Below are 27,489 nucleotides of genomic sequence, written 5' to 3'. Positions count from 1 at the left end.
CCAACTGGCTTCCTCCGCTAAAGCGGGGCGGGTCGGAACTTTTATCCATAGGAACTGGTTTACACAGTAGAGTGTTGCCGGCCGGCGTTAAAAAGAATAGGGTGCCATCCTCTTCCTCTTACCGTCGCCGCCGAGGAGCGGAGCCGGGTAGATCAGATAGAGGAGCGCGGTTACCAGGCGGGCTGGGTCTATGGTCGCTCCGCGAGCCGCTCCGCCGGCTGGTGCTTTTGTATCAGGGCAAGCTGTGTTCCATGGCAGGGAACTTTTGGCAGAGCTCCCATTAGTAAGTTACCTTCTGCCTTCTCTCAGGGCCTGGCTCCAGGGGGCGGTGAGAACGGGGCCTGCGACTCCCCTTGGCCTGGATCCCAGCCCCTGTCCCTGGATCCCAGCCCCTGTTCGGAACGCCGTGGAGTCTTCTGTGTTGCGGCTACGGCCGGAAGCGGGATGCTTCTTTCTCTGGCAACTCCCCTCTCCCCGCCCTTTGGCCGGTTTCGGGCGGGGGGGGGGGGGGGAGGGAATGATGCGTGAGCGGGAAGCGTGGGGGAAGGGGCGCCAGTCTCCGAGGTGGGAAGGCTGCAGAGTTTAAGATTCTTGGATTAGCTAGGCCTGGAAGCGGGTAGGGGTGGGATGGGATGGGACGTGTGACAAGGTTCAGAACTGTGACGCTGGCTGTTCAGGACAGTTGCGGTTCACTTTTTGTCTAGGATCTCGTCAGTGGGTCGGTATCGTAGTGTTTTGTTATTCACCTCCTGCCTTGAGTGGATTTAATTTTCTGAGGAGAGGGGGGAGTCAGGCATGTTTCACTAACCGCTTCCTGCCACTACTGCATGTCTACGTGGAGTTTTATGTTGATAAGGTATAGGACAGGTGCTGTAAAAATGTATCCATTTCATTAGCCCGTGCCTTATATTTTGAGAGTGTGTTTTTCAATAACGTTGCTGAGTTCTTTAACCTTTTTCATTATTAAGTTTTTGTTTCTGTTAGTGACCAGGAAGAGCCTGAGTAATATTAAAAACGTTTTCTGCAGAATACATTTGGTTAAGCAGTCAGGAATGTGGGTGATGGTACCAAATGGACTTTGTCTAGACTGTGCAGTTGAAAGATGAACACAACCTGACAAAGGTTATATCTTAGTGTAAATAATTTTTAATGCCGAGAGCATTAGTAACTGTAATTTAAATTTTGATTCTGTGAAAAAAATGGATTCCATTGTTCATTCTTTTTTTAGCCCTTTACAGGAAAAAAAAAAAAAACGGTAGGCTTGGAAACCTATTTTCAGAAGTGCAGGTTCTTCTCTTGCTGTGAAGTAATTCTGTGGAGATGAAATGCTATAGAAGTTTACTTCTGATGTTTTTATTTTACACTGACTCAATGAAATATTTGCTTGGGCAAAATTAAAATACAGGAAATTTAGGTAGAGAAGAGGTATTCTGATAACTTTGAAGGAAGGTGAGAGAATGGACAGCCAGGTAGCTGTTTGTCAGAATTTATAGACTTTTTGAACTTAAAGAAAAAAAGGTTATACCCCTCTTTTGATAAGCATTATGCCATAGTGAAAATGGTTATCAAAACGGGGGCAGGACCTATTTTATAAAACAATTGTTTTTTCACTTTTCAAATACAAGATTATTATAACATCAAATGTGTTTTTTGAAACTGCCGTTGCCTCCCAGTTGAAATGGTGTGGAAGGGGAACACTTTGCCTTCCTCTGATTCTTTGAGAATCATGGAGTCCCTGATCTACAAAAGATAACAAGTATGAAAGAGAAGACTTCTAAAAAGACACACAAAAAATTATAAAAACCATTGTTGTACTGTGAGGAAAAACTTAAATATATGTGAAATTTATTTTTTAAAAAACAAAATGACTGGAGATGAAAATAATGATAATCCTGGAACAGAGCAAATTACAGCATTTCTTCAGAAAGTTGTATTAGAAAAACACATTCTTTGATCATGATACAGTCATACTAGAAGGTCACTAAGTACTGACTGGTAGGCTGAATGAATTAATGAACAGGTAATAAAAATTAAAAGTATAGCCCTGGCTGGTGTGGCTCAGTGGACTGAGTGCCGGCCTGCAAGCCAAAGGGTCGTGGGTTGGATTCCACTAAGAGCACATGCGTGGGTTGCAGGACAAGTCCCCAGTAGGAAGCACTCCAGGGGCAATCACACAATGATGTTTCTCTCCCTCTCTTTCCCTTTCCCTCTCTAAAAATAAATAAAATCTTTTTAAAAAAATTAAAAGTGTAAAACCAGCTCTCGATGCTTTATTGTATCAAAGGGGAAATTGAAAGTTATGTAATATCAAGGGAATAATGAGGTCAATATATATCCATATGTTTTAGCCAAAGCCAAATTTATAAGAAAAGTCAACATCCTGAATAATTATTCTCCTCAATTGAGAGAGAATACAAATAAAATATTCTTTGTAAGAATACTAAAAAGGAAATGCACCTTGGAAAAAAAGAATAAAAGTAATTCTGATACTCCCCTAGCTGGTATGACTCAGTGGATTGAGTGCTGGCCTGCAAACCGAAGGGTCGCTGGTTCAATTCCAAGTCAGGGCACATGCCTGGGTTGTGGGCCAGGTCCCCAGTTGGGGGCGTGTGAGAGGCAACCACACACTGATGTTTCTCTCCCTTTCTCCCTCCTTTCCCCCTCTCTAACAATAAATAAAATCTTAAAAAAGAAAGAAAAAGAAAAACTAACACTGATATTTATTAGAAGGGAAAAATAAATGGTCAAAAATTTTAAGAGTTGATTCTTTGGAAGGTAAAACCAAAAGAGAATGAACTAGTGCTAGTTGAATCAAGGTAAAAGGATAATGCAATAATACAAAATTAGGAATAAGAAAAATAAATAAACTCAGATATACTGCCAAATGTATAAATGTATCTCCGTGGCAATAAATTTGAAAGCCAAAATAAATTTAAAAAGTTACCAAAGAACTACTCCTTTAAAAGTGCTCCAGGCCCAAATTAATTTACGGCTAATTTTTTTTCTCACTTTTCAAGAGAATCTGCTATTGAAATTATTCTTGTTCACACTCAAAGAAAGCAAGCTTTTTCAGTTTTCTTTATGAAGCTGTAGTAACACTGGTAAAACCTAGCAAAAGTAGCACTAAAAACAGTCTCACTTTTGAATATTGATGCAAGCATCATAAAGTATCAACAAATGGAGTCCAACATTACCTTAAAAATTTTTTAAATGACAGCATTTTTATTATAGAATATAGTTAATATTAGGAAATCTGTTAAACGATGAAGGCATCAAAAAGGTATCTAATAAAAGTTCAACACCTATTCTCGACTAATGCTTTTACTAAAACAGATAGGATGTTTTCTTTCTTTTTAAAAAATATTTTACTTACTTTTAGAGAGAGGAAGGGAGGCAGAGAGGGAGAGAAACATCAATGTGTGGTTGTCTCGAGTACGCCCTACTGGGGGCCTGGCCTGCAACCCCAGGCATGTGCTCTGACTGGGAATCGAACCAGAAACCCTTTGGTTCCCAGGCTCATACTCAATCCAGTGAGCTATACCAGCTAGGGCAGGAAGAAAAAATTTTAATTGTATAATAGAACATAAAGATTTTAATAAATAAAGTTTGAATTCTCATTTGTAAATGTATCATTTCTCCCTAATATATTGATCTTTAAATTTAATGCAAGTCCAGACAAAATTTTGAATGGATTTCCTTTCTTGGGATTTGATATTCAGGTCTTAGAATAATAATTGTAGTAGAGTAGCCAGAAATTTTCTGAAGAATAGTAGCAAGGAGGGGGTATTTTCCATACCAGGTTTTGATTATTTAATTTTACATGTTTTAAAATAGTATGGCATAGGAAAAATAAAAATTAAAAATGGGAAATTATAAAGATTCAGATACAATGATAAAATTAAACATTAGGAAATACTTTGGTGACATTTGGATGACCATTTGACAAACATTTAGCTGGAGCTCTGTACTATCTGTACCAAAATAAATTCTAGATGGATCACAAATTGAAAGAAAAAGGCCTTAAGGGTATTAGAAAATATGAGTAAACTTGTGTGTGTGTATTAAGAATTTTGTGTCAGGGTAGGACTTCTCATGCATGACAAGCATAAAGTCAAAGTACGGGTAGATTTCAATATATAAGTGATTGAGATTTCTGTATTACAAGTAACTAAATATTGAGAGTTCATGATAACCTTGAGAAATGTTTGTGGCATGTTTGACAAATATTTATTACCCATAATGTAGAAACTTTAGATCAGAAGAATCTATTAAACATGAAAAAGATCACTAGTATTAGAAAAATGGTCTAGTATTAGAATTATAATGTACAAAAGAACTATATTTGGCCAATAAAGACATGGAAAATGTTTAACCTCAGATGGACACTTAAAAAAAATAGTAAGATACTAATTTGTCTTTAAGTTGTAAATTATTTAAAAGATTGGCAATAACCCATAGGGTTAAATATTTTAAGACATACCGTGTACTCTTAATAGGAATGGAAATTGTTGTAACTTTTATGGAATGTAAGTCACAATTTATATCAAAGATACCAGCAAAACTGACCCATCAGATTTAGGAAATTATTCTAAATATGTTATTAATCAAATACATAAGGATAAATGACAAACATTTGTTAAAATATTACTCGTAATGGTGAAAAAATATAACCTACATACCTATAATAGGGATTAACTAAATGATTCATCCATATGCTGTGCAGCAGTTTAAAAGGATGCTGAATAATAAATTCATTGCCAAAAGAATTTCCATTACATACTGAGTGACAGAAGAAGATTGCAGAATAGTTTTTTGGAGGATCATGTCAATTTCATATCTCTGATTAAAAATAGTAGACAACTAGACAGGAGGACGGAGGCTATCAGTGAATAAATTCTGAAGCAGCTTTTAACATGATTGGAATTGTGAGGTAGGGAAATTAAATGCTCTAGTTACCCATGGAAAACTGAGAAAGATATATATTTCAAATTCAAGGCACCATCAATTGGTGCCAAATAATTTCACCATTATTTTATATATCACTAAGCAAGAAAAAACATGCTGCTGGTTAAAAGGCTAAGGCATCACCGATTGTAAGATGCATGTTGATATCAGAATCTTAGAATCAATGAAACAGTAAAGCTACTGCCAGACTGAAAAGGAAGATAGAAATTATAGTAGGTTTTTTTTTCAGGGCATACTTACACTTATTAGTGAGATATTTCTCAGTGTTGGAGTTTCAAGAAATGTGGAAAATACTGTCTTTCAGGGTTATGTGTACTTTGTATTTCTCAGAATGTTAATAACTTGTTTAATCTTAGAGTGTTTTCTATAACTTTGTTATTTGATTTTCTACAGCATGTTTTGACATCTTTGCTTCTTCCAGTTTGCAATGGATTTTGGATAAACAAGATCTGTTGAAGGAACGCCAAAAGGACTTAAAGTTTCTCTCAGAAGAAGAATATTGGAAATTACAAATATTTTTTACAAATGGTAAACTTTTTTAAAAAATCAGTTGAAATGGTACAGTTGATTAACTCTGAATTAAAATGTTTTTTGGTAATTTGTGATGAGCTGTTTTAGTCCCTACTTAACATTTTTATTTTTATTATTTTCTTAAAATTCAAGAACTTTGTTTTAAAGTAAACATTGAAGATTCCCTCCTCCCCTCCCACCCTACAAAACTTTTGAATATGAAATGTTCAACAGCCTATCCATTTGACTTACTTAACAATTTTATTTACACATGTAATCTTTTTACAACTCATATTCATTTAATCTTTTTGATCTAAATAAAGTTATTTTTAAATCTTATTATCAGAGACATTCAAGAGTTTCAGAATACTTATTAATATTTCCAAGCCATTATCAAACTCAATTTAAGATTGGCTAAAGAAGATTACTTTGAGGATAAATGATTCTTTGGCTTGACATCCTGTATTGGGCATTGGTATCTTACAAGTTTGCCTTGAGGGAAAGGGGTTTAGAGGCAGAAGATCCTTGCCCTGCCACATGGTAGCTTTGTCACACGGTCTAACCTTCAGTTTACTCTTCTGCAACCTGCCTCTCTGTTGTTTTGAGATTTCATTATGGATTTTTAAATAAACTATAAATCAGTAGTTAAAGTGAGTTTGATAGGTGTTAAGTATTTTCTTTTTATATTCTAAAGATAATATGAAAGGCATTGAAAATTCTTAGAAGGTAGAGGAGAAATGCCTATCACTCAACCTCAATACAACAATAGTGTTTGTTGTGGGGCAATTTCTATTTTTTGTTGTTTATGCATATCTGCATCTTAAAACAAATTTGTAAATTCTAGTATTAGCACTGTGATCCAAGTAGAGCTTTCTAACATGTATAGGTTTTTCTCTATGTTAAAAATGAACATAATTATGATTTAGCCACATGGAATTTATTGTTCAATGTTAATATTATAATGATACCAGAAGATACATTTAAAACTTTATTTTTCTTTTAGTTATCCAAGCATTAGGTGAACATCTTAAATTAAGACAACAAGTTATTGCCACTGCTACAGTCTATTTCAAGAGATTCTATGCCAGGTAGGACTGTTTTATTTTGGGAATGTTACGTTTATTTGAAACTTTTATCTAATTTTGGTGAACCTTAGTATAGATGAATCATGTGCTTGCCATAGAGTTATCTTGACTTTTTCCCAATGTGTGTTTTCTACATTTAACTTTATTTTTTTTGTTTCTTAGGTATTCTCTGAAAAGTATAGATCCTGTATTAATGGCTCCTACATGTGTGTTTTTGGCATCCAAAGTAGAGGTATGCAATAACTTTCTGTTTTTCATTGAAGTATTGTTAATGTGAGTTGGCAAATCTGCCCCAGTTTTCAGATTACCTATGTAAAAATAACAGATGGTGATTTATGCAAAATACTGAAATTTGTATGAAATCAGAGAAGTATTCACACATCTTTTATTCATTTAACAAACACATAGCACTATGTATAAAGTGCTATTTTAAGTACTTTTACAACTATAACTGACTTAATTTTCATAAGAAAGAGACATATAGATGTGTAAATGAGGAAACTGAGCCACAGAGGTTAAAAAACTTGCCTGAGATCGTGGAGCTGGTAAGCATTAAATTCAGTATTTGAACCCTGGGAGTCTAGCTCCCAATCCCATGCACTTAACTGCTTTGTTGTACTCCTTCTAAGATATTTATTGTTTGGCACTAAGTAGTAGTCCGTAAGTGCTACAGATTCTTGCTATAACTGGACAATGTCCCTCCTCCTCCTCCTCTTGCTTTCTATGTCCTACTGTCTTCCCTCCCTACCTCCTGATGATTCGCTGCCTACCCAGCCATAGGGAAAGCAAGAGGGAAGAGGACTGGGGGTGGCCCTAGCCATGTAGATTCTAATGAGGAATCATTTTGGCAATAAGAATATAGAAATTAGGTGAGGGAGAGAGAAGAGAGATGGCAATTTGCAACTGAAACCAAATTTCTGCTCACCTTTACCTTTTCAGTATTTTTGAGAGGGCTCAGGTAAAATACAGGCAATAGTAGCTATATTGACTGGGTTACATAATAATCCATGACCCTGGCTGGTGTGGCTCAGTGGATTGAGCTCTGGCCTGCAAATCAAAGTGTTGCCAGTTCAATTCCCATTCAGGGTACATGCCTGGGTTGCAGGCCAGGTCCCCAGTAGGGGGTGTGCGAGAGGCAACCACACATTGGTGTTGCTCTGCCTCTCTCTCCTTCTCTTCCCCTCTCTCTAAAAATAAATTAAAATCTTTACAAAAAATAGTCCATGCAGTATTAGCATTATGATATTATGTTTCTATTTTTAGCTTATGTCTTTAGAACAGTAATTCGTATTCTTGAATATTGAAGGTAATTTTAACTTAGTAAGTTTACATTCTTTTTGATACTCATTTTGAATTTTGTTTTAGCCATTATGTAGGATTATTTATAACATCTTTCTTACCTATTACGAGAAATAATGAGAGTTGACTAGAAATTAAGACAAGCTTTCTAGAGGTTTTAGGGTTTTTAATTGTAAGTGATAGTTTGAGGAGGCAGAACCAGCTTTGTTGTTAAGTTATTTAATAGAAAACAAAATGTTTATGAAAGTCTTGTATTATGGGGGTGGTTTTTCCAAATACTACTGTGTAATTTTATGTATCTGAAGCACTTGTCAGTATGGGAACCTAGACAAAATTTTTATAAACTTTTATTAAATTTATTGGGGTGACATTGGTTCATAGGGTCATGTAGGTTTCAGATGTACATTTCTATGATACATGATTTGTATATTGCATTGTGTGCTCACCACCCGAAGTCATATCATCTTCCATCACCATACAATTGGCTCCCTTTACTACCCTTTACTACTTCATATACTTCTCTTACAGATTAACTTGGGGATTTTATTTTATTTTATTGTTTAGATTATGTATTTATTTATTTTTAGAGAGGGGAAGGAAAAGAGAAGGAGAGGGAGGGAAACATCAATATGTGGTGGTCTCTTCCACGCTCCCTACTGGGAACTTGGCCTGTAGCCCAGGTATATGCCCTGATGGGGAATCAAACCAGTGACCTTTTGCTTCACAGGCCCATACTCAGTCCACTGAGCTATACCAGCCAGGGCTAACTTGGGGATTTTAATTTGTCTAGTTTTGTAGTATTTTTTTGTTGTATAATTTTCTAAGTAGAATCCTGTTTTATATTATCATTTACTGGGTGAAAGTTTTCACTTTAAGAATTTTGGATAAAAATTACTCCTAGAAAAAAATGTATCTTTTCATACTTGGTTATAGCACTATATTTTTTAACTCTTAACTATGACCAAATCTTTCCATTTTGTCCAGTGGTGTAGGAATTACATGGAAATAGTACTATGTGTCAGGTGTTTACTTTTTTTTTTTTTTTTAAGATTTTATTTATTTATTTTGGACAGAGGGGAAGGGAGGGAGAAAGAGAGGGAGAGAAACATCACTGTGTGTATACCTCTCACACACCCCCCAACTGGGGACCTGACCTGGCCCGCAGCCCAGGCATGTGCCCTGACTGGGAATTGAACTGGCAACCCTTTGGTAACAGGCTAGCACTTACTCCACTGAGCCACACCGGCATGGGCATCAGGTGTTTACTTTTTAGTTTTAGTTTTTATAGTTTGAAGTTTAAATGTGAATATAGATATACAGGGTCTGGCAGAACTAAGGCCTGCTTGAGTGTAGTTGGTAGGATAATAATATGGCTGTAATAATTTATAGTTTTAATTTGAACATTTCACCTAAAATATCATATGGTGTGCTTGAGTGTAATCTTGTTATGTTACAGAATTACATGCTTATGATTTTGTAATAAAAAGAGGGGTGTTATTTGTGCTGGACCCTGTGTATACACACAAACGTGCCCTGCCACCCCTTTCCCCAAGGATAAGGATATAGGTTGAAGGTATTTGAATAGACTCTACTTAGTTTAGTTTCTTTTGTAGAATAAGGAATGAATTCTTAATTTTGCTGTTTTAAAATGAAATGAGGGCTTTAGTAATCTTGGTAGGTTATTCAAATTAAAAGAGGCAATATATGTAACATGGATCATCTCATAAATTTTAGTCATTTTTACATTGGTGGCATATTAAGTTCAAAGAGGAAATGGGAACTGACATTGAAAATCTTATACTATATATTCTCTTCCTGTTCTGAGAAGAATAATTGTGTGGTATTTTTGAGTTCTTTTGGTGATATTAAAGTTTATCTTCTTTGGAAATTCAATTGTTTTATTAAATGGTGTGAGTTATTTCTGTTAGTCCAGGTCCAATTGAACAGAAAGCATACTTAATATTCTTGCAGTTAAGTGTAGAATTTAAAAAATCTCCTTGGAAACTAATTTGAGTGCAGAAAATTATCATGTCATTTTAAGGCTTCATTTCTAATTTGGTACCTATCAGAGATGTTAAATTAAAACATTATTTAAACACTTGTCTTAAATTGTAGCAGTTTTAAGGAAAAGTAATACATTTAGAGGTTTAAGTGCATCATAGCTCAAATAGATATGACTATATAGTCATAATAGATATGACTCAAATAGAAGACACTATAGTCATGGGGGAAACGCTGGAAATTCTGTTTTGAATAGACCTCAGATACCTTTAGGTTCATTGGATTTCTGTGTACCTGATCTTACCTACTTTCCTTTCTTTAGGAATTTGGAGTAGTCTCAAATACAAGATTGATTTCTGCTGCTACTTCTGTATGTAAGTGCAAAAAGTATATCCTGCTTTAAGGACGTAATTCTAAGGAAAACCCCATACAGCGTAAACGTTTTTCAGTTTATAAGAGCTGTGACAGATTAGTTGGGTTCATTAAATCTCCTGAGGTCAACAGAAGCATAAATACGTGGAACAGACTGACAGCTGTGGGGTTGGGGGCTAGAACTGGATGAAAGAGGTTAAAGGGATTAACCAAAGAACATTTATGCCTGGCCCACGGACGTGGACAACAATATGGGGATTAACTGAGGTAGGGGAGAGGTGGGAAAAGGGAGGAAAAGCAGGGAAAACTAATAGCATAAACAAAATAAATAAAAAATAAATCTCCTGAGTTCACCTTTATGGCTATGTATTTGACTAAAAAATAAAGTTAAAATACAAAGTTTTTAAAACTACTTATAGTATTAAGTCTAAGACATTACTTTTAATGTTAAAAAATGGATAGTAACTAATGATCCAAAACCATTAGTGGCTCTTAATTTCATAATAAGAGTAAATTAAAATTATTTCCCAATTTTATTGTACTGTATTGCTTCCTAACGACTAGCCTTTGTGTCATTCTTCTGGGTGGAGTGAACTATTTCTCTAGCTACTGTAATATATGTCTTTGATGGGAATGATGTATTTTCCCTCCATATTGAAAAACATGGTGCGGGCAAAAAATACTGACGTAAGTCAGGACAGCTAATTCGAAGCCCCTGTTCTGTCACTGAACAGCAGCTACATAACCTTGAGCAAGTGGCTTTACATTTTGGCCTTAGTTCTTTACTAAAAAGATGGGGTTTAGCTGCTGTGAGTTATGACAGTAAAGGAAATAATACTGTAAAGTAACAATTGTAAAGTATTGTATACAAAGTTATTAACATTATATTATGCTGCATCTTCATAGGTTAAACAAAAAGGCATCACTTAACAAAAGAATATTAGATTATTTATTTTTATTTCTGTGGTCTTACATAGAAGAGGCAGAAGAAGGCTTTTTTTGTGTTTTTAAGTTTGTGAGCCAGAATAATTTTATATTTTGGGGCCATTCCCCTTTCTGAGAAGAGTATAATAACCTAATTTAATCTTTATTGTGCCATATCTTATTTTTTTGAGGACGGAAGAGTAGTTTTGCCCCAGAACGTAATATACTAAATATATGAATTGATGAAGCATTGAACTCCCTCTGGAAAATCAAATTATTATTTTTTTTAAATGGGAAACAACCAGAAGAAAATATCCAGAGTGGTAGCAGTGCCCATGTCTGAGTTCTAAATTATAAGGGCCTTATTTTCTTCTTACATTATTAGTCACTGCTTTTCAAATTTTTTAGAAGTTATATATTTTTTAATATGTAAGATACCTATTACCAAGATTTGTTTGTTTCTCATGCGAAAACTTAAAAGATATATTCATAAGAGTGTTTGGTTTTCAATGAATAGAAATTTTTATAGTAGACTATTTTCTTTATTTCATAAATTTTATGGTATATTATATAGGCCCTAACAACTTAGGTTTTAAATTTCAGCCTCAGTGCTATGTGATAAGCTGAGCAAAATATAATCTCTCCGTGTATCAGTTTCCTCATCAGCAAGATGAGGATGTTAATAATATCTATGTCATAGGGCTGTTGAGAGGGTCAAATGAGTAAATAATGATAAAGCTCTTTGAACAGTGCCTTGTTCAGTGAACTAATTTGCTGGGGCTGCCATAACAAAATGTCAAGGACTGAGTGGTTTAAACAACAGAAATTTATTTACTCACAGTTCTGGACACTGGAAGTCCAAGATCAAGATATCAGCCCTGAAGCCTCTCTCCCTGGCTTGCAGATGGCCACCTTCTTGCTGTGTTCTCACATGGCCTTTCCTCTGTGCACCTGTACCCCTAGTGTCTCTTCTCTTAAAAGGACACCAGTACTATTGAACTAGGGCCCCACCCTTATGACCTCATTTATCCTTAATTACCTCTGTAAAGGCCCTATGCAAATACAGTCACCTAGTGGGTTAGGGCTTCAATATATGAATTTGTGGGGAGGGGGGGGACACACAATTCAGCCCATAATACTCATTAAACTTTAGTGGCTGCTGTCATCATCAACAAGAGCATCATGATCACTGGAAAATACCATGCTGCATGCAGCGGTGGATACAAAGATAAATACGTGGGACTGGAAGACAAGAGAATAAGACATCCTATAAAAATATTAATACAGAAGAAAATAATTGGCATAAGAGATTTACAGAGAATGTAGTGAATGATATGAGTTTGAAAAGATTGTTTTTTAGATGAATCCAGAAAGGCTTAAATAGAATTTGATAAAATTTGAACCTGGAGAAATACAGGGGAAAAACAGTCTAGAAACATTGAAAAGTCTAGTCAAAAATAGGGAAAGCTAATGATTTACATTCAGTGAATGTTGAATAAGGAAATAGTGGGGAATGCCCTGCCTGGCTAATGCCAGGTAATAGAACACCTTTGGTAAGGAATCTGCATTTCATTGTTGGCAGTGGTGGTACTTCTGAAAGCTTTATTTTCCATATAAGGGTGATTCCAGAATTGTGTATCAGGAAGGTGAATCTGGCAGAATTATGTGAGATGAATTGAGGGAGAGCAAGAGTTGAACTAGACACATATTGAAGTTTCTCACATTACAACATGGCTTAGCTTTGCGGACGTTATGATAAGTGAAATAAGCCAGTCACAAAAAGATAAATACTATATGAGTCCCCTTTTATAGGGTACCTAAAATAATCAAATTAATAGAGATAGAAAGTAGAAGGGTGGCTGCCAGGGGCCCAAGGGAGGGTACAACGGCAGTAATTGTGTAAGGAGTGTAGAGTTGCAGTGTTGCAAGATGAGAAGGGTTCTGGAGATGAACTGTGGTTATGGTTGCACAACCGTGTGAATGTACTTAATACTGTTGAACTATATACTTAAAAATGGTTAAAGATGGTAAATGCTATGTAAGGTGCATTTTACCATAAATACTTACAAAACTGCAAACTAGTGAATGCTGTCTCTGCAGGGTGCTATGAGAAATAAAAGGGAACAGTTTTAAGGTGGAAAAAAAATATTTTAAGTTATTGAAGTAATCCAGGTGAGCACTAATAAAGGCATATAATAATGTTTGGCAGTCAGCAAGAACAAGCAGGCTAGATTTGAATTATGGAGTCAGCAGGACTTTTGAAAAGAAAGGATTTACAAGCAGCAAGAGAAAAGCAGAGAATTACATACAAAGGAGTTCCCATAAGACTGTCAGCTGATTTCTCAAAAGAAACTTTGCAGGCAAAAAGGGGCTGGCAAGAAGTATTCAAAGTGATAAAAAGCAAGGACCTACAACCAGGATTACACTATCCAGCAAAGCTGTCATTTAGAATTAAAGGGCAAATAAAGTGCTTCCCAGACAAGGTAAAGCTAAAGGAGTTCATCATCACCAAGCCCTTATTACATGAAATGTTAAAGGGATTTTGTTAACAAAAAGATCAAAACCATGAACATTAAAAAAGGCAACAAATTAACTATCAAAAACTGAATCTAAAAAACAAAATAAACTAAGTAAACAACCAGAACAGGAACAGAATCATAGGTATGAAGGTCATCCGGAGGGTTGGGAGAGGGAAGGGCAAGAATGGGGGAAAAGGTACAGGGATTAAGCAGCATAATTGGTAGGTACAAAATAGACAGGGGGAGGTTGAGAATAGTATAGGAAATGGAAAAGCCAAAGAACTTACACTCATGACCCATGGACAAGAACTAAGGGGGGTTCTGCTGGAGAGAAGGGAGGTACCTGGTAGAGGTGGGCAAAGGGGAAAGTTGGGACAGCTGTAATAGCATAATCAATAAAATATATTTAAAAAAAAATAAAGAAGTCAAAAATGATTTTTGAGGTTTCATGCCTGAGTATTGAGGAGGTGAAGGTAATACCAGGAGAAGAGAATAAATGGGTTCTGAAAAGAAGTAAATTTAATCTTAGACATTCCAGATGTAAATGTATCAGTACAACATATTCTTAGAAATGCGAAGCCAATGATAGAAATTTGGGACTTGATAAATTTTAAGAGAGAGAGAGAGTGGCACACTGTCTTGTGCTGCATAGATGTGTTCCAAAGAAAAAAGCCAGACCTTTGGATTTGTGATCTTCGGGAGAGAACATGATGTCATTAGACACTATGGGGTGGGGGCAGAAACCAGATAACAAAGAATTAAGAAGTGAGTAGATTTTGAGAAAAGGGGAATCTAACTATGTTATAAATATATATAACAACCTCAGTGAAGAGGGTTGGAGAGGGGAGTTGCTTACCTAACTAACTTTGGAAATGTAGTCTCTTAAGACTAAAGGCAAAATGAAGTGTACATAAGCATTGTAACTTGTTAACAATTCTGATACTGCTACAAGTGTATGGTGAAGTCAAACAGTTCCACTAAATGGATATATTCATGGCAAATAGATGGCAGATGTTAAGAACTAGGTTTCTCACTGCTAGAATGGGAATTTACAGATAAGCAAGGAGAGGAGACCAGAATGATCGATGTGGTCATCAGTTAGGGTTAGAGACATCAGTATGAACTGTATTTACCTTTACATAGATACACATAAAATGTATAGATACATGGATTTATGTGTGTGTGAATGAGTGTGTGGGTGGGGGGGGGGTTGGCTTTGTCAGTTAAGAGGGTCTATAAGCAATGAGCTCACCTAGTGCTCCAATCTTTGTGTTTAATACCATTCTCCAGTAAAAGGAGCTAGGGATACTTGCAGAGATGGCTGAATCTAGGACTGAGGCAGGAAAAATACAAGATGGACCTGGAGCATATTGTAGTGCCAGTAAGGAAGGAAGGACTCAAAACCAAAACCAAAAGCCTGCATTAATTGGGATTTGTCACAGAGACACACAATCCAACTGAAAGAGCTCTCAATGGCCAAAGCTTGAAGAATTTAAGCAACAAAATAAAAAAAAATTAATATTGGATTATAACCCAAAATACAAAATAAATACCCATGAGTTTATACTGATATAAATGATTAAATAAATGGGGGAGAAGAGACAAATCCCCCATGTAGAAGAACTTAAAATACTTTATGTATCTAAGTCCACCCTTAATTATAGGAAGCATAGATACCCATCCCTTAGGTGTTGGCTGTACATATAGTGACTTCCTTCTATTGCATACATTATGAAAGGTGGGCAGGGCAGGTAATTTTACAGTGGAGAAATGTGACAGACACTACCCCAGCCAGATGATTAAAGTCAATATCAATAGTTGATAAATCACATTAATGGTGTGTACATTTGGTGATGTATTCTGATGAAATGGCCCTTTACCTCTGTAGTCTTCCTTTCAAAAACCCAAAACCCCAGTCTAACCATTAGATAAACATCAGACAGATTCCGCTGGAGGGTGAACCTACAAAATACTTGACCAATATTCCTAAAAACTATCAAAGTCATCAAAAACAGGGAAAGTCTGGAAAACTGTCATAGCCAAGTGGAATCTAATGAGGTATGGCATATAAATGGAATGTTGTATCTTGGATGACAGCCTGGACCAGAAAAAGGACAATAGGTAAAAATTAAGAAAATCTGAATAAACTATGGACTTTAGTTAATAATAATGTATATATAGGTTCATCAATGATAACCAACGTATCATACTTATGTAAAATGTTAGTTACAGGTGAAACTAGGTGATGGGGTATCTTAGTCTGCTTGAGCTGCTATAACAATATACCATAGACTATTTCTTACAGTTCCGGAGGCTAGGAAGTTCAAGATCAAAGTGCCTACCTTGATCAGTTCTTCGTTCAGCCATAATTTGTTTCCTGGCTTGCAGACAGCTGCCTCCCACAGTGTTCTCACATTGGCAGAGAGGAGAGAGTGCTGGTTTCTCTTCCCTTCTTATGAGAGGAATCCCATCGTGGGAGTCCCAGCCTCATGACCTCACCTCCAAATAACATCACATGGGGTTTAGGGCTTCAGTATCCAACTTTTGGGGGTCATAGACATTCATTCCTTAACAGGGAGTGTATGGGAACTCCATTATCTTCTGTTTTTTCTATAAATTTAAAACTGTTCTAAAAAATAAAGTCTATTAAAAAAAAACCCAACAGGAATATAATTTGGTAGAGGTTTTGTCTTTGTTTTTAAGGGAAATTTGAGGATATTTTGTAAGTGATGGGACAGATTTACTGTTGGAAGAATGGTTAAAGGTGCTAAAGAAAAGTAGTGACTATCAATTGAGTAGATAAAAGTAAATTCACAAATGGTACAGGTAGCAAAAGAGAGGAGGGATACATTTTCCTCCAATTAGAAGAAAATCGAAGGCATCATGAAAATTTAATCTCAGTAAGTCAGGTGTCAAAGTCCAGGGGTTAGAGGTGTAAATTTTTTTTATTTATAGAGATCATTTTACCTTGATGATTAGGTACCATTATGTAAGTGCCTGTTTTACTTGTACACTTTACATCTTGTTTACATCAAAGGGTTTGTAAAAGTCAGAAACCATAGTGGGATGTTTTCAAATTAACTAAGGGAGGAGAGGAAAGGAAAGATTAAGTATAAATTTCCTATTGTCAAGTTCAAATGGTTTAGGTTTCAAATTTTGGCAGATGTTACCTATCTAAATTAATGGTTAGGATACTCAGTTTACAAAATACAGTACATAAAATAAATGTAATTCTTTTTTTTATCTCCATGAGGTCACTTGGGCTGTACAAATGGAAGGGATCACAAAACAGATCCTCTAAAACCTGTGAATAGTCACTTGATTGGATAAAATGGTATATCTGATGATTTGAGTACAATTATGTCAAATAGTACTTAAAGGTATATACTCAGCATTTTGAGGAAATGGAAGATTGATAATTAATAGTTTTCTCATTTGTACTTAGTTATTAAGAACAGTAGTAACTGTATATGTATGGGTTTATGTGTGGTATGGAAAAAGTCCTAGAGACCTTTGTACATTCATTCATGCTTTTATTAAAATATGTCTTTTGATAAAGAAATACCTGTTTATAATAAAAAGTTTAGAAAGTACGGATTAGTAAAACTCCTTAAATCACAAAGATAAACACTTAAACATTTTTTGGTTGTATTATCCTTCCAATTATATTTATATATATGTTTAAAATATATACATATATATTTGTGAACGTATTCCTTCTAAGCTAAATTATCAAGTGCAAGTTATTGCTTTAAGAATTTTGTATAAAAAATTATTCCTAGAAAAAAATTACATGTTTTATCTTTATGACCAACACTTTCTGTGTTTTGTCCAGTTGTGTGGGAATTGTATGAAAATGGCACTAAAGAAGAGACTGTTGTAGAGCTGGGAAGATGTTAGAGATGATAAAACCCAGTGACTTTTTTCTAATCCCTTTATTTTTTAAGTTGCAGAACCTTAATATATTAAACATGTGATTAAGGCTCTGTATTGTATATAGATGGGGGGCTGCCACTCATTCTTTCTCCTCACCTGGAAACAAAATAATGTGGATTTCTAAGCATCTCCAGGCACCCTACTAAAAAATGAATTAGCACTACCTCTAATATTCTACACAGTATTAAAGAGATTTGGGGTTAATTCATTTTCTCAGTTTAAGTTGTTTTTTGTTTTCTGCAGTAAAAACTAGATTTTCATATGCCTTTCCAAAGGAATTTCCTTATAGGATGAACCATGTAAGTATATTGTATAAAGTAAAACTCTTTGTCAAAGTTGCATATAGATTAGCTCCGTTTTATATTAAACTGAATTGTCTAGAAATGGCAGTTTTGAATACTACAATATAGACTTTAAAGAAATCACAGTTGCTTCTACTATTTTTAAAGATAACTCATAGCAGTGGTATACGACCTTGGGTGCTCATTAAATCACTTTGGGAACTTAATGATACTGTGTCAGGGTCTCTCCAGACCAACTAAATGAGAATTTTCAGGCTTGAGGCCTGAGGACTGGTATTTTCTAAAAGCTCCCAGGTGATACTGATATGCAGCTGAAGCTGCTATAATGGAATAGTATGAAAACCATATTTGAAATTTTATATTGCTTTAGAAGGTGCATCTCTACTGGCCTTTTTTTTTAAAGGTTTTATTTATTTACTTTTAGAGAGAGGAGAAGGGAGGGAGAGAAACATTAGTGTGTGGTTGCCTCTTGTGTGCCCCCAACTGGGGACCTGGCCTGCATCCCAGGCATGTGCCCTGACTGGGAATTGAACCGGTGACCTTTTGGTTCTCAGGTCGGCACTCAGTCCACTGAGCTACACCAGCCAGGGCTCTATTGACATTTTAATAGGCATGTTCTTTCCACCTTGCAAGGGATTTTTTCATTACATTTAACTTGTATTTTTTTGGTTTCATTTTTTAGTATTCTTTCCTTTTACTGATTTATAGTATGATAATAACATTTAAGATAATTGCATTTTTGCATTTGTTAAATGGAAAGTATATTGGAAATTGTGAAGTTTATACAGGATATTTTAAATAAAAATAAGAATGCTTATATGAGGCTGGCTTTTTTTAAGGATTAAAATGCTTTATAATCACAATTTCAATCATTGTAATAAAAAGTAATTTTTATTGTATATGTTAACTCTATTATAAATTACTGTTTATTTTCTTAATTTTAAAAAATTATTAGTAAAAATTTGTGATAAATTACTATGTCTATAAATTGTTAGACTAAATAGACTCATCTAATTTGGTTTCATGTTGACATTTATTATCTTTTAAAACAGATATTAGAATGTGAATTCTACCTTTTAGAATTAATGGTAAGTATACATCTTCCCTGTGATTAATAGAGTAAAACTTATTTTCAAATTCAGAGAAGTCAGAATTTTTTAAAGAAATTATTTGTAGGGAGGTGCATTTTAAAACCATCCAAGTGATACATGGTGGTGAAATCATAGTACCTAGTAGCATCATCACATGTATCCTCTTGAAAGCCTGTAAAATAATTTGTATATCCTACTTAGGATGGAAATATTTTTCTGTTCTATAGTAACTATAATAAAAGGATTACAAGCAAACCAGTCAGGGCATTAAACCACTGTCAGTTATTTGCACAATTTGTGTATGTGTGTGGTGTTATTTAAAGATAGATTATGTCTTTGGCAGAATTCTGCTCCTCCAGTTGGGAATTACGGATTTATAGGCTAATAAGAGGTTTCAGTGTGTTGCAGATGTGACACTTTGAGTCTCTAAGGGAGTGGATGCTGACTGACTGCCAACCGATTTACCAAGGTATATTCCAGAGAGAGCACTGCCTTCACTATCATAGTAGAGTTTAGGGCTGCCATACTGCTTTCTTAAGAAAATAAGAGGGAAGCGAGCATGAGTTAGAGAAATACATATGAATACACAATTACAAATCAGTTGGGTAATGATAAGTTTTTTTGTGTTGTAATAAATCTGTTTTTATACATACACATTTTTTAAACTGTTTCTAGGATTGTTGCTTGATAGTGTATCATCCCTATAGACCTTTGCTCCAGTATGTGCAGGACATGGGCCAAGAAGACATGTTGCTTCCCCTTGCATGGTAATTAGAACAGAAGTTATTCATAGTGTAACGTGTTATTAGCTAGGAAGATTGACAAGTAAATATTAAGTTTAGTATTTTTAAAGTAATTAAAGTAGTGCCCCAAGATACTTGATGTTGAACAAAATACCTACTTGTTGAATTTTAATAACTATATTGGTACAAATGCTAAAATGATAAGGATTTTTAAATTATCTGTTTGATGAATATTTCAAGTTATTATTATGAAAAACAGACTGTTTACATAAGGAGACAATTTATCTTTAAAATTATCAGAATACTTTTTGGTGGTATTCAACATACATATTAATCCATTGTATGATTTCTGGTTTCCCATCTGATTTTCTAATATTTGATAAATTAGGGAAAAAATCTGTTTAAAATTTATTATGAGGTTTTAAATTTTAAAACATTTAGCTGTAATTTTATTCATTAAAATATGCTTATTTATTGAAACATTCATTTATCCATTTTTTTCCCTTCATGTTTTCACCTTTATATCTGTGCTTCAGTAATATAAAAGAGAAATCATATGTACAAAGATGGGAAATACAGCCCTCTCTGGAGCAAAATGTACGATCAGATGAGTTAGTTCTGCTGTAACAATTATGATTTACATTTCTATAGGAGGATAGTGAATGATACCTACAGAACGGACCTTTGCCTACTGTACCCTCCTTTCATGATAGCTTTAGGTATGTAAGTGTGGCTTATCTTCATTAAATTGTTATAAACCTATCTAGGTCACCCTAAAAGAAATTTCACCCTGTCGTACTTTGTTTTTGTGTTTCATAAAGTAATAGACTAATCCTTGCATGTGAGCTTTCAATAATATGAACTGCAACTGTCACAAATCAGGATTATTATACCCTTACTCCCCTTTTTTGGTAAGTTTTTAAACATCCTTTAAAATAATTTGAACCAGTGTTTGTCTAGGGGGAGAAGTTCAGAATTAAGCCTACTAGTATTGTAATTTATATGAAATAACTGGGCTCTTCCTTCATGAGTCTAATCTAAGTCCTCAGAGGTTGAGTAAAGGAGCCTCTGAGGTCCTGATTGCCCTTCTGATGGGAGAAGTTAGCTACCATGCTGTTATCTGTGGAAGGCAGTACTATAATGGGTTAGAACACAGTCTTTGGAATCAGATGATCCTAGGTTTAAACTTTGCCTCCTTTATAATTGTGGGGAAGTTATCTAAACTTTCTGAGTTTGTTTCCTTAATTCTAAAACGTGGGGGATACTAACAACTCTATACAGAGTTGTTACAAAAATTAAATGAGATACCTTGGAGAGCACCAAATATTTTCTGCCATATGTTAGACACTTAATACTTTTCGTTCCTGTTTTTTTTTTCTATTGGTATCCATGATTCTATCCTCTTGATCCCTCCCCCCATACTTTACCAGTCCAAACTGACTGTTTTCTCTTTTTCCAATTAGTCCTTAAATGTTAGTATTTCTTATCCTTACATTAGGTGTGGTGCATCTGTTATATTTTTGTAGTACTGGAGGCTCCATGAAAGCACTGTATTTGGAAGGATTCTAAAGTGGCATCTGGGTTCAGTGGGAAGGAATGCTGGCATCTGCACGGATAGGAAGGAGGAAATATCAGGCCATGTGCCACATCTTTGCCATTTCTCCTGTCTTCATTCTTCCTGGGTAGTCTCACTGAGGCCTGTGACTTCTGTTCTGAGGTTTTGAAACATTTAACTTTCTTCATTCAACCAAGGTCTTGCTCCTGAGCAGTTCTATATGTCCTTCTGCCTTGGCATCTCACTGGCACCTCAGACTCATGAACAGGACTGAACACACTCCTTTGCCCCAAAATGTGCTCCTTTTAATGTCTATACTAGCTTGGTGCATAGCAGTAGTTAGTTACTTTAGTTGGAAATGGAGCAGTTAGCCTCTTCTCCCTCCGTTCCTCCATCTAGTTAGTAACCAATACCTATTGTTGAGTTTTGGTAACCAGTACCTTTAATTAATCTCATAGCCATCATCTCATTTCTGTTCAGGTTACCGCAATAGTCTACTTCCTGACCAATAGGCCTCCAGCATCCCTGTTCTTAAAGAGCCAGTCTATTCTTCATGCTTGAGCTAGGCTAGTGGTTCTCAATCAGAGATAATTGTTCCTCGGGATATTTGGCAGTGGTTTTGGTTGTCAAAGCAATGATGGATGCCACTGGCATCTAGTGGGTAGAAGCCAGGGATGCTACTAAGTATCCTATAGTATACTACCCAGTCTCAAAGAATTGCCTAGCCCTCAATGTCAGCAGTGCCAAGGTAGAGAAACTGATCCATAGTTTGTCCCCTAATTAAAACTTTTAAGTGCTTCTGTTAATTTTTGGATAAAGTCTGCAGCTTCTTTTTATCAGTTCTGTGCATGCCACTCTCTGTTCTCACTCTCATCTTTTTTTATTTTTTAAGACTTGGCTGGGATTTCACCTTTCTAGGAACAGTGTCCCCTAAGCAAAGCTCCTGATGTCATCTCACACTGGGTTTAGGATGTCTCTTCTATCTCTGATGTACTCTACATAAACTCTTACAGTGTTTTCCACTGTGTTTTAATTACCTATTATTATAATTTCAGTCTTTTAACTTCTAAATCCCTCCTGGACATGGGCTGTACTTTATAGCTTTGTTTAAATTGGGGCAACCACTGCATCAGTTCACATTTGAATCACTGTTTGCGTAGAATGTCATGCTTAGCAAAGTCGTGCATGTGACCACATCAGGGAACATAACTTAAAAAGCTGGTGTGGGATCAGAGTAATCGAGCTGCTCAGTAGGAATATATTGGGCAAAATTATGATGTAGATTGTTGTCTTTGAACATTTTTACTATCTTTGTGAGTTGTGTATAGTTAGTTATTACGGTGTATTACATTTTTTTTCTAAGCCCTATTATTACAACACAGTACCAGTGTGCTCAATTTTCACCTAATTTGATATACTAATAACTTAATTTTTAAAAAAGATTTTATTTATTTATTTTTAGACAGAGGTGAAGGGAGGGAGAGAGGGAAACATTGATGTGTGGTTGCCTCTCGTGCACCCCCTACTGGAGACCTGGCCCACAACCCAGGCAGGTGCCCTGACTGGGAATCAAACTGGTGACCTTTTGGTTTGCAGGCTGGCACTCAATGCAATGAGCCACAACAGCCAGGGCTGACATACTAATAACTTTAAAAAGCAGAGGAAATTAACACTACTTTTAGTTGAAATATCAAAACATAGTCAGTACTGTTGAAATTTATCAGTATATCAGTTGGCTGGGGTTTTTGTTTTGTTTTTTGTTTTTCCCATTACACTGACTCCTGGTTACTTTTTTTTTTTTAATCCTTACCCAAGGACATTTTTTCATTGTTTTCAGAGAGAGAGAGAGAGAGAGAGAGAGAGAGAGAGAGAGAAAGAGAGAAAGAAACATGGATGTGAGAGAAACATTGATTGGTTGCCTTCTGTGTGTCCCACCCCCCAACCCCCAATGAGGGATGGAACCCGCAACCTGTGTATGTGCCCTGACTGGGAATTGAACCCATGACCTTTTGGTCTCTGGGACAGTGCTCCAACCAACTGAGCCACACGGGCCGGGACTCTGGTTACATTTTAACCACTATCTTGTATCAATGTTGAAAGATCACATCTCTGCTTCATTATCCTCATTGGATTTTTTTTCCCTCTCTAACAACTGCAACGTACCTGGCACACAGTGAGGAGCTGGAGATGCCAAAAACTTTAATATAGTGTAGTAATTTTTTCTCTATATATAAGATGGAGTAGTCAATGGTAACTATTATATGAACCTATGCAGTTTTTAAAAAGAATATTGGAAAATATACATGAAAATTTTCAGTGAAAATTTTATCTTTGGTTTGAGTCCACACATTACATGTTTGTAATTAAATGCGGGCCTTTGTTTCTTCTTTTCTTTCCAGCTTGCCTACATGTAGCCTGTGTTGTACAGCAGAAGGATGCCAGACAGTGGTTTGCTGAGCTTTCTGTGGATATGGAGAAGGTATTCTTTCAAATTCCCTTAGTGGAATATAAACTTGAACATTTAAAAGTTAATGTCATATTTACTTATCATGAGCTTAAAATCTTAAGATGTCTACCAGGCTCAAAAGATTTTTGGTAAAAACATAAAAATAATAATAAAGACATATGTTTGACAAGAAGAGTTGATGTTGACTGTTTAGGTACTATTTCTCTTTTTGGTTTAGCTTAAACAGAATGGTAAATTTTTAGTTTGATCAGTTGAAGAGCAGCCTGTAATTTTCAGGATTATTTTAAAAGCTACCTAGTGATCACTAAATATTACTATAAACTTATGAGACACAGCCTGTCTCCTGGCAAAGTGGTTTTTGCCCTTTTTTCTGTCTTTTCTGCTGAAATGTTGATAGCTTTAAAACCAATCCAAGGTTAGGTCTATTCACATGAGGAAGAAAGGGCTAATTTGGAAACTGGATATGACAGATTTGTAGTTGTAATTTTTCAACTCCTTAACTTGTTTACAGTAGTTAACAGAATTAAAACATCTTTTGTGTACTACCTCCCATTAAATTGTTTGAAACAATTGCTTTTAGAAGAGCATACTGTATAGTGGTGAACTGCACGATTTAGACTTCTGTTCCTAGTACCCTCATTATTTTGCTTTGGTTTAGTATCAGCAGATAGAAGGAAACCCGCAGCAGAGAGATGAATAAGGATGGACAGGGCATACACATTAACACAGGAGAGACTAGAAGGAAAAGCTTAAATAGCAGTGTGGTAAAAATACTGCTTTTACATTTATCAAGATTGTCAAGCCTGAATACTTGACAGAGACTCTGTCTTTTCACTGTTTTCTGAGGGATGCCTAATATGTGATGTGTATCTTTATGTACTAAGTACTGCTTGATATTGCCATTGAGAACTTTTCAAATATTTTCGTCTAGATTTTGGAAATAATCAGGGTTATTTTAAAACTATATGAACAGTGGAAGAATTTTGATGAGAGAAAAGAGATGGCAACTATTCTTAGTAAGATGCCGAAACCAAAACCTCCTCCAAACAGGTACTTTGTGGACTTTTAATTTTCTATTCCATTTAATTATATATTTCATATGAATTGTCACATTTTTTTCATTGTTTTGGTTTTTTTGCTTAAAATTTCTTCCAGAATCTCATAATACTTATTAATTTTTTTTAATTTGTGACTTGATAGATTGAGAATGTCTCATTTTAAAAAATTAATTGGATTATCTGTATAGTAACTTTTCCTAATGAAGTGGCAGGTCTATTACAGGTATCCCTCAACATATGGCTATATAGTACACATAAATTTAAACAGGACAGAATTAGGCCAGTTTTTCTGAAATTCAGAGATAAAGAATTCTGTAGTATTCCTACCACTTGGACTCTGTCATCCTCCACCCCTTGCCCACTACTGGCTATTATCCTGTTTTATAAATTCCAGTAGCAGTTTTCAAAAACTTAGATTATTAATTTGATATTGTAAGGATAAAGAATTTTGCTTTTTGAGTGACCCATATGATCCATGGCACCCAATAATATAATTTTGCTAAATATGAATCACTTATGCTAAGGGAGTTTTTGTTGTTTTAATAGGATCTGTTCATGTAGTTCAGTGGTTCTTAGCTTCCACTGTGCATCAGATCATTTGGGGTAGGGAAACAAGGTCAAAAGGGAAATAAAGAAATATTGCCTATCTTAATTAACTTATACTTAAGTTATAAAACATTGAGATAGATTTGTAGATCTGATACATTAATGTCACTGTTAGAAAAAATAAATACTTATACAAGGAGCTGTTTTAAAGCAGTCATTCAAACAGCTACCTTTGGATGCATTTTTTGCAGAAATTCCCTGAGTGATTCTCTACTAGTGGCAGGGCCTGAAGCTGCAAGATGATGATGGACAAGATAAGGCAATAATCCTCTTGCCACAGTTACTGGTATTTTCAGTTTTAGTTACTTTTATTTTAAATATTCACCTTTTTCCTGGAAATTACCGTATTTCTGATTTATAAAGATTTGCTATATTTACATAAGATTTTAGTATGCCTTCGGACAATAATTTTTTTGGAAGAACCCTTCTTGATTTTCATAACTGGTTAATAGGAATATGATTTTATATGTAAGATTTAATTTTATAGGAAATTTGTTCAGAAGCTCTAATCTATATGTTGAGTGATACCTGTAATGACAATGAAATCTCATACCCTAATTTAAATTTTTTTAGTGTGTATGGATACTTTCAGAAAGCTTGTTATGTATGAGGACACTAAGTTACATAAGAATAAAAATATGAAACCAAATATTAGTCTTCTGGATTTTAATTTTTCCATATCTGTGTCTTAAAATTGTGAGTGTCTTTGTTTTGTAAATTTGTACCACAGAATAACTAACTTTAAAAATTAGTAGGCTTATCAGGGTATTGAAAATGAATCTTTTAATTGGTATAAAATCTCTTTCTTCCCCACTTACACAGTGAAGGAGAGCAGGGTCCAAATGGAAGTCAGAATTCTAGCTACAGCCAATCTTAAAACACTCCGAAGAATTCCGTAGTGGACCAGTTGGAAGTAAACCACTGGACAGGTTTCAGTAATGTCTTCAATGGAACACAAATGAAAACGAATAGCTTGTTTCTGTCAAGCATATTGGGAAGTGATTTTATTTTTGCAAAATAAGTTTTTCCTTACCTAATTTGATTCTAGTACATAATTGATTAAAGTATCTTGATTATAAAAGTTTAGAAAGGTTCTAAGGGGACCTACAGACACTTCAAAATTATTAATAGTTTTTGATTAGTATCATTTTTCTTAATTTGGGTAATAGAAATTGTAGCTTTTTATTAAGCCAGGAAACATGAAGCATAATTTGTTTAAAATTATCTTTGGTCATTGAGGGACCAAAAAAAGAACATAAAAAGTGAAATATATGAGGGTTTTTTTCCCCCTCCTTAAGTTAAACTTTAAACTGTATTTAAGGAATCAAATCTTACTAAATCCTGGAAGATTTTGGTAATGATGTTGATAATTTCAGGGAAATTAATCAAGTACCTATTGATTTTAAAGTGTATTTTATTCAGTAGTTTAGTATCTTGCCATGGAAGATACTAGCCCAGCCTAGCAGAAAAGTGCAATATGTATAGCATACTTTGACATTTAAAAAGTTATATTAATTCTGTAACCATTTTGAAATGCTGGGCAAATTTTTTTAAAAAACCTACATGAAGTCATTTGCATTTGATTCACAGTAAAATCAGACATTTAGAAAGCTAATTGGATAAAATAGTATGGTTGAAATTTGGTAACATTTTAATGTTAATTTTTACTCTACTGTGAAAAGTTTTTTATATGACATACACACACTAGTTTATTTTTGTGTCTTAGTGTGGATTTACAAATTTATTACAGGTATCCTGAGCCAGGAACACAATCAGGTTTCAGGCCAGTTTGATACTGGCTTCTCTTAATTCTCATGAGCGTAGGACTTAAGATTAAATGTTATGTCAGTGGGACTGTGCTGTCTGTGGAACTTAATAAGTTAACCATTTTCTTCAGACTTGAAGGAGAGTGATAAATAAAATTTGGAGTCATAGGATATTGATGTACAATTTAAGGATTAAAAATTTTATAAGTCAATTGTGAACAATGAATTATAAAATTAAATGTTGATTTCTTAGTATAAAATTGCAAGAATAAAAGTACGTTCTCCAGCCA

General features: G+C 35.0%; 1 protein-coding gene across 3 annotated transcripts; it reads left to right on the top strand.

Moving 5' to 3' along the window:
* CCNC (cyclin C) lies at window positions 1-27,489 on the top strand. 3 transcript variants are annotated; one of them, XM_024551760.3, is made up of 12 exons: window positions 1-283; window positions 5,387-5,493; window positions 6,479-6,563; window positions 6,723-6,792; window positions 10,183-10,234; window positions 17,855-17,910; window positions 18,966-19,001; window positions 19,680-19,771; window positions 20,399-20,466; window positions 23,702-23,781; window positions 24,701-24,819; window positions 26,256-27,489. In XM_024551760.3, exons 1-12 carry the CDS (start codon window positions 252-254, stop codon window positions 26,308-26,310), a joined length of 852 nt encoding a protein of 283 aa, XP_024407528.1. In that variant the 5' UTR covers window positions 1-251; the 3' UTR covers window positions 26,311-27,489. The 3 variants fall into 3 exon arrangements, with proteins under 3 accessions (XP_024407528.1, XP_045044570.1, XP_045044569.1); XM_045188635.3 differs by lacking the exon at window positions 26,256-27,489 and adding an exon at window positions 25,625-26,082 and having other exon boundaries at window positions 55-283; XM_045188634.2 differs by having other exon boundaries at window positions 150-283; window positions 5,359-5,493.

This window comes from Desmodus rotundus, chromosome 11 (assembly GCF_022682495.2).
Source record: "Desmodus rotundus isolate HL8 chromosome 11, HLdesRot8A.1, whole genome shotgun sequence".
Taxonomy (NCBI): Eukaryota; Metazoa; Chordata; class Mammalia; order Chiroptera; family Phyllostomidae; genus Desmodus; species Desmodus rotundus.
The sequence above is the reverse complement of the archived record's forward strand: the minus strand, read 5'-3'. Positions and strand labels throughout refer to the sequence as shown.

Excerpts from the sequence above, each read along its gene's own strand:
- CCNC (XM_024551760.3), top strand. The coding sequence starts at position 252 with ATGGCAGGGAACTTTTGGCAGAGCTCCCATTA. Across the intron at positions 10,235-17,854 it reads TTCTGCTGCTACTTCTGTAT|TAAAAACTAGATTTTCATAT; the intron begins GTAAGTGCAAAA and ends TGTTTTCTGCAG. Across the intron at positions 19,002-19,679 it reads TCTACCTTTTAGAATTAATG|GATTGTTGCTTGATAGTGTA; the intron begins GTAAGTATACAT and ends AACTGTTTCTAG.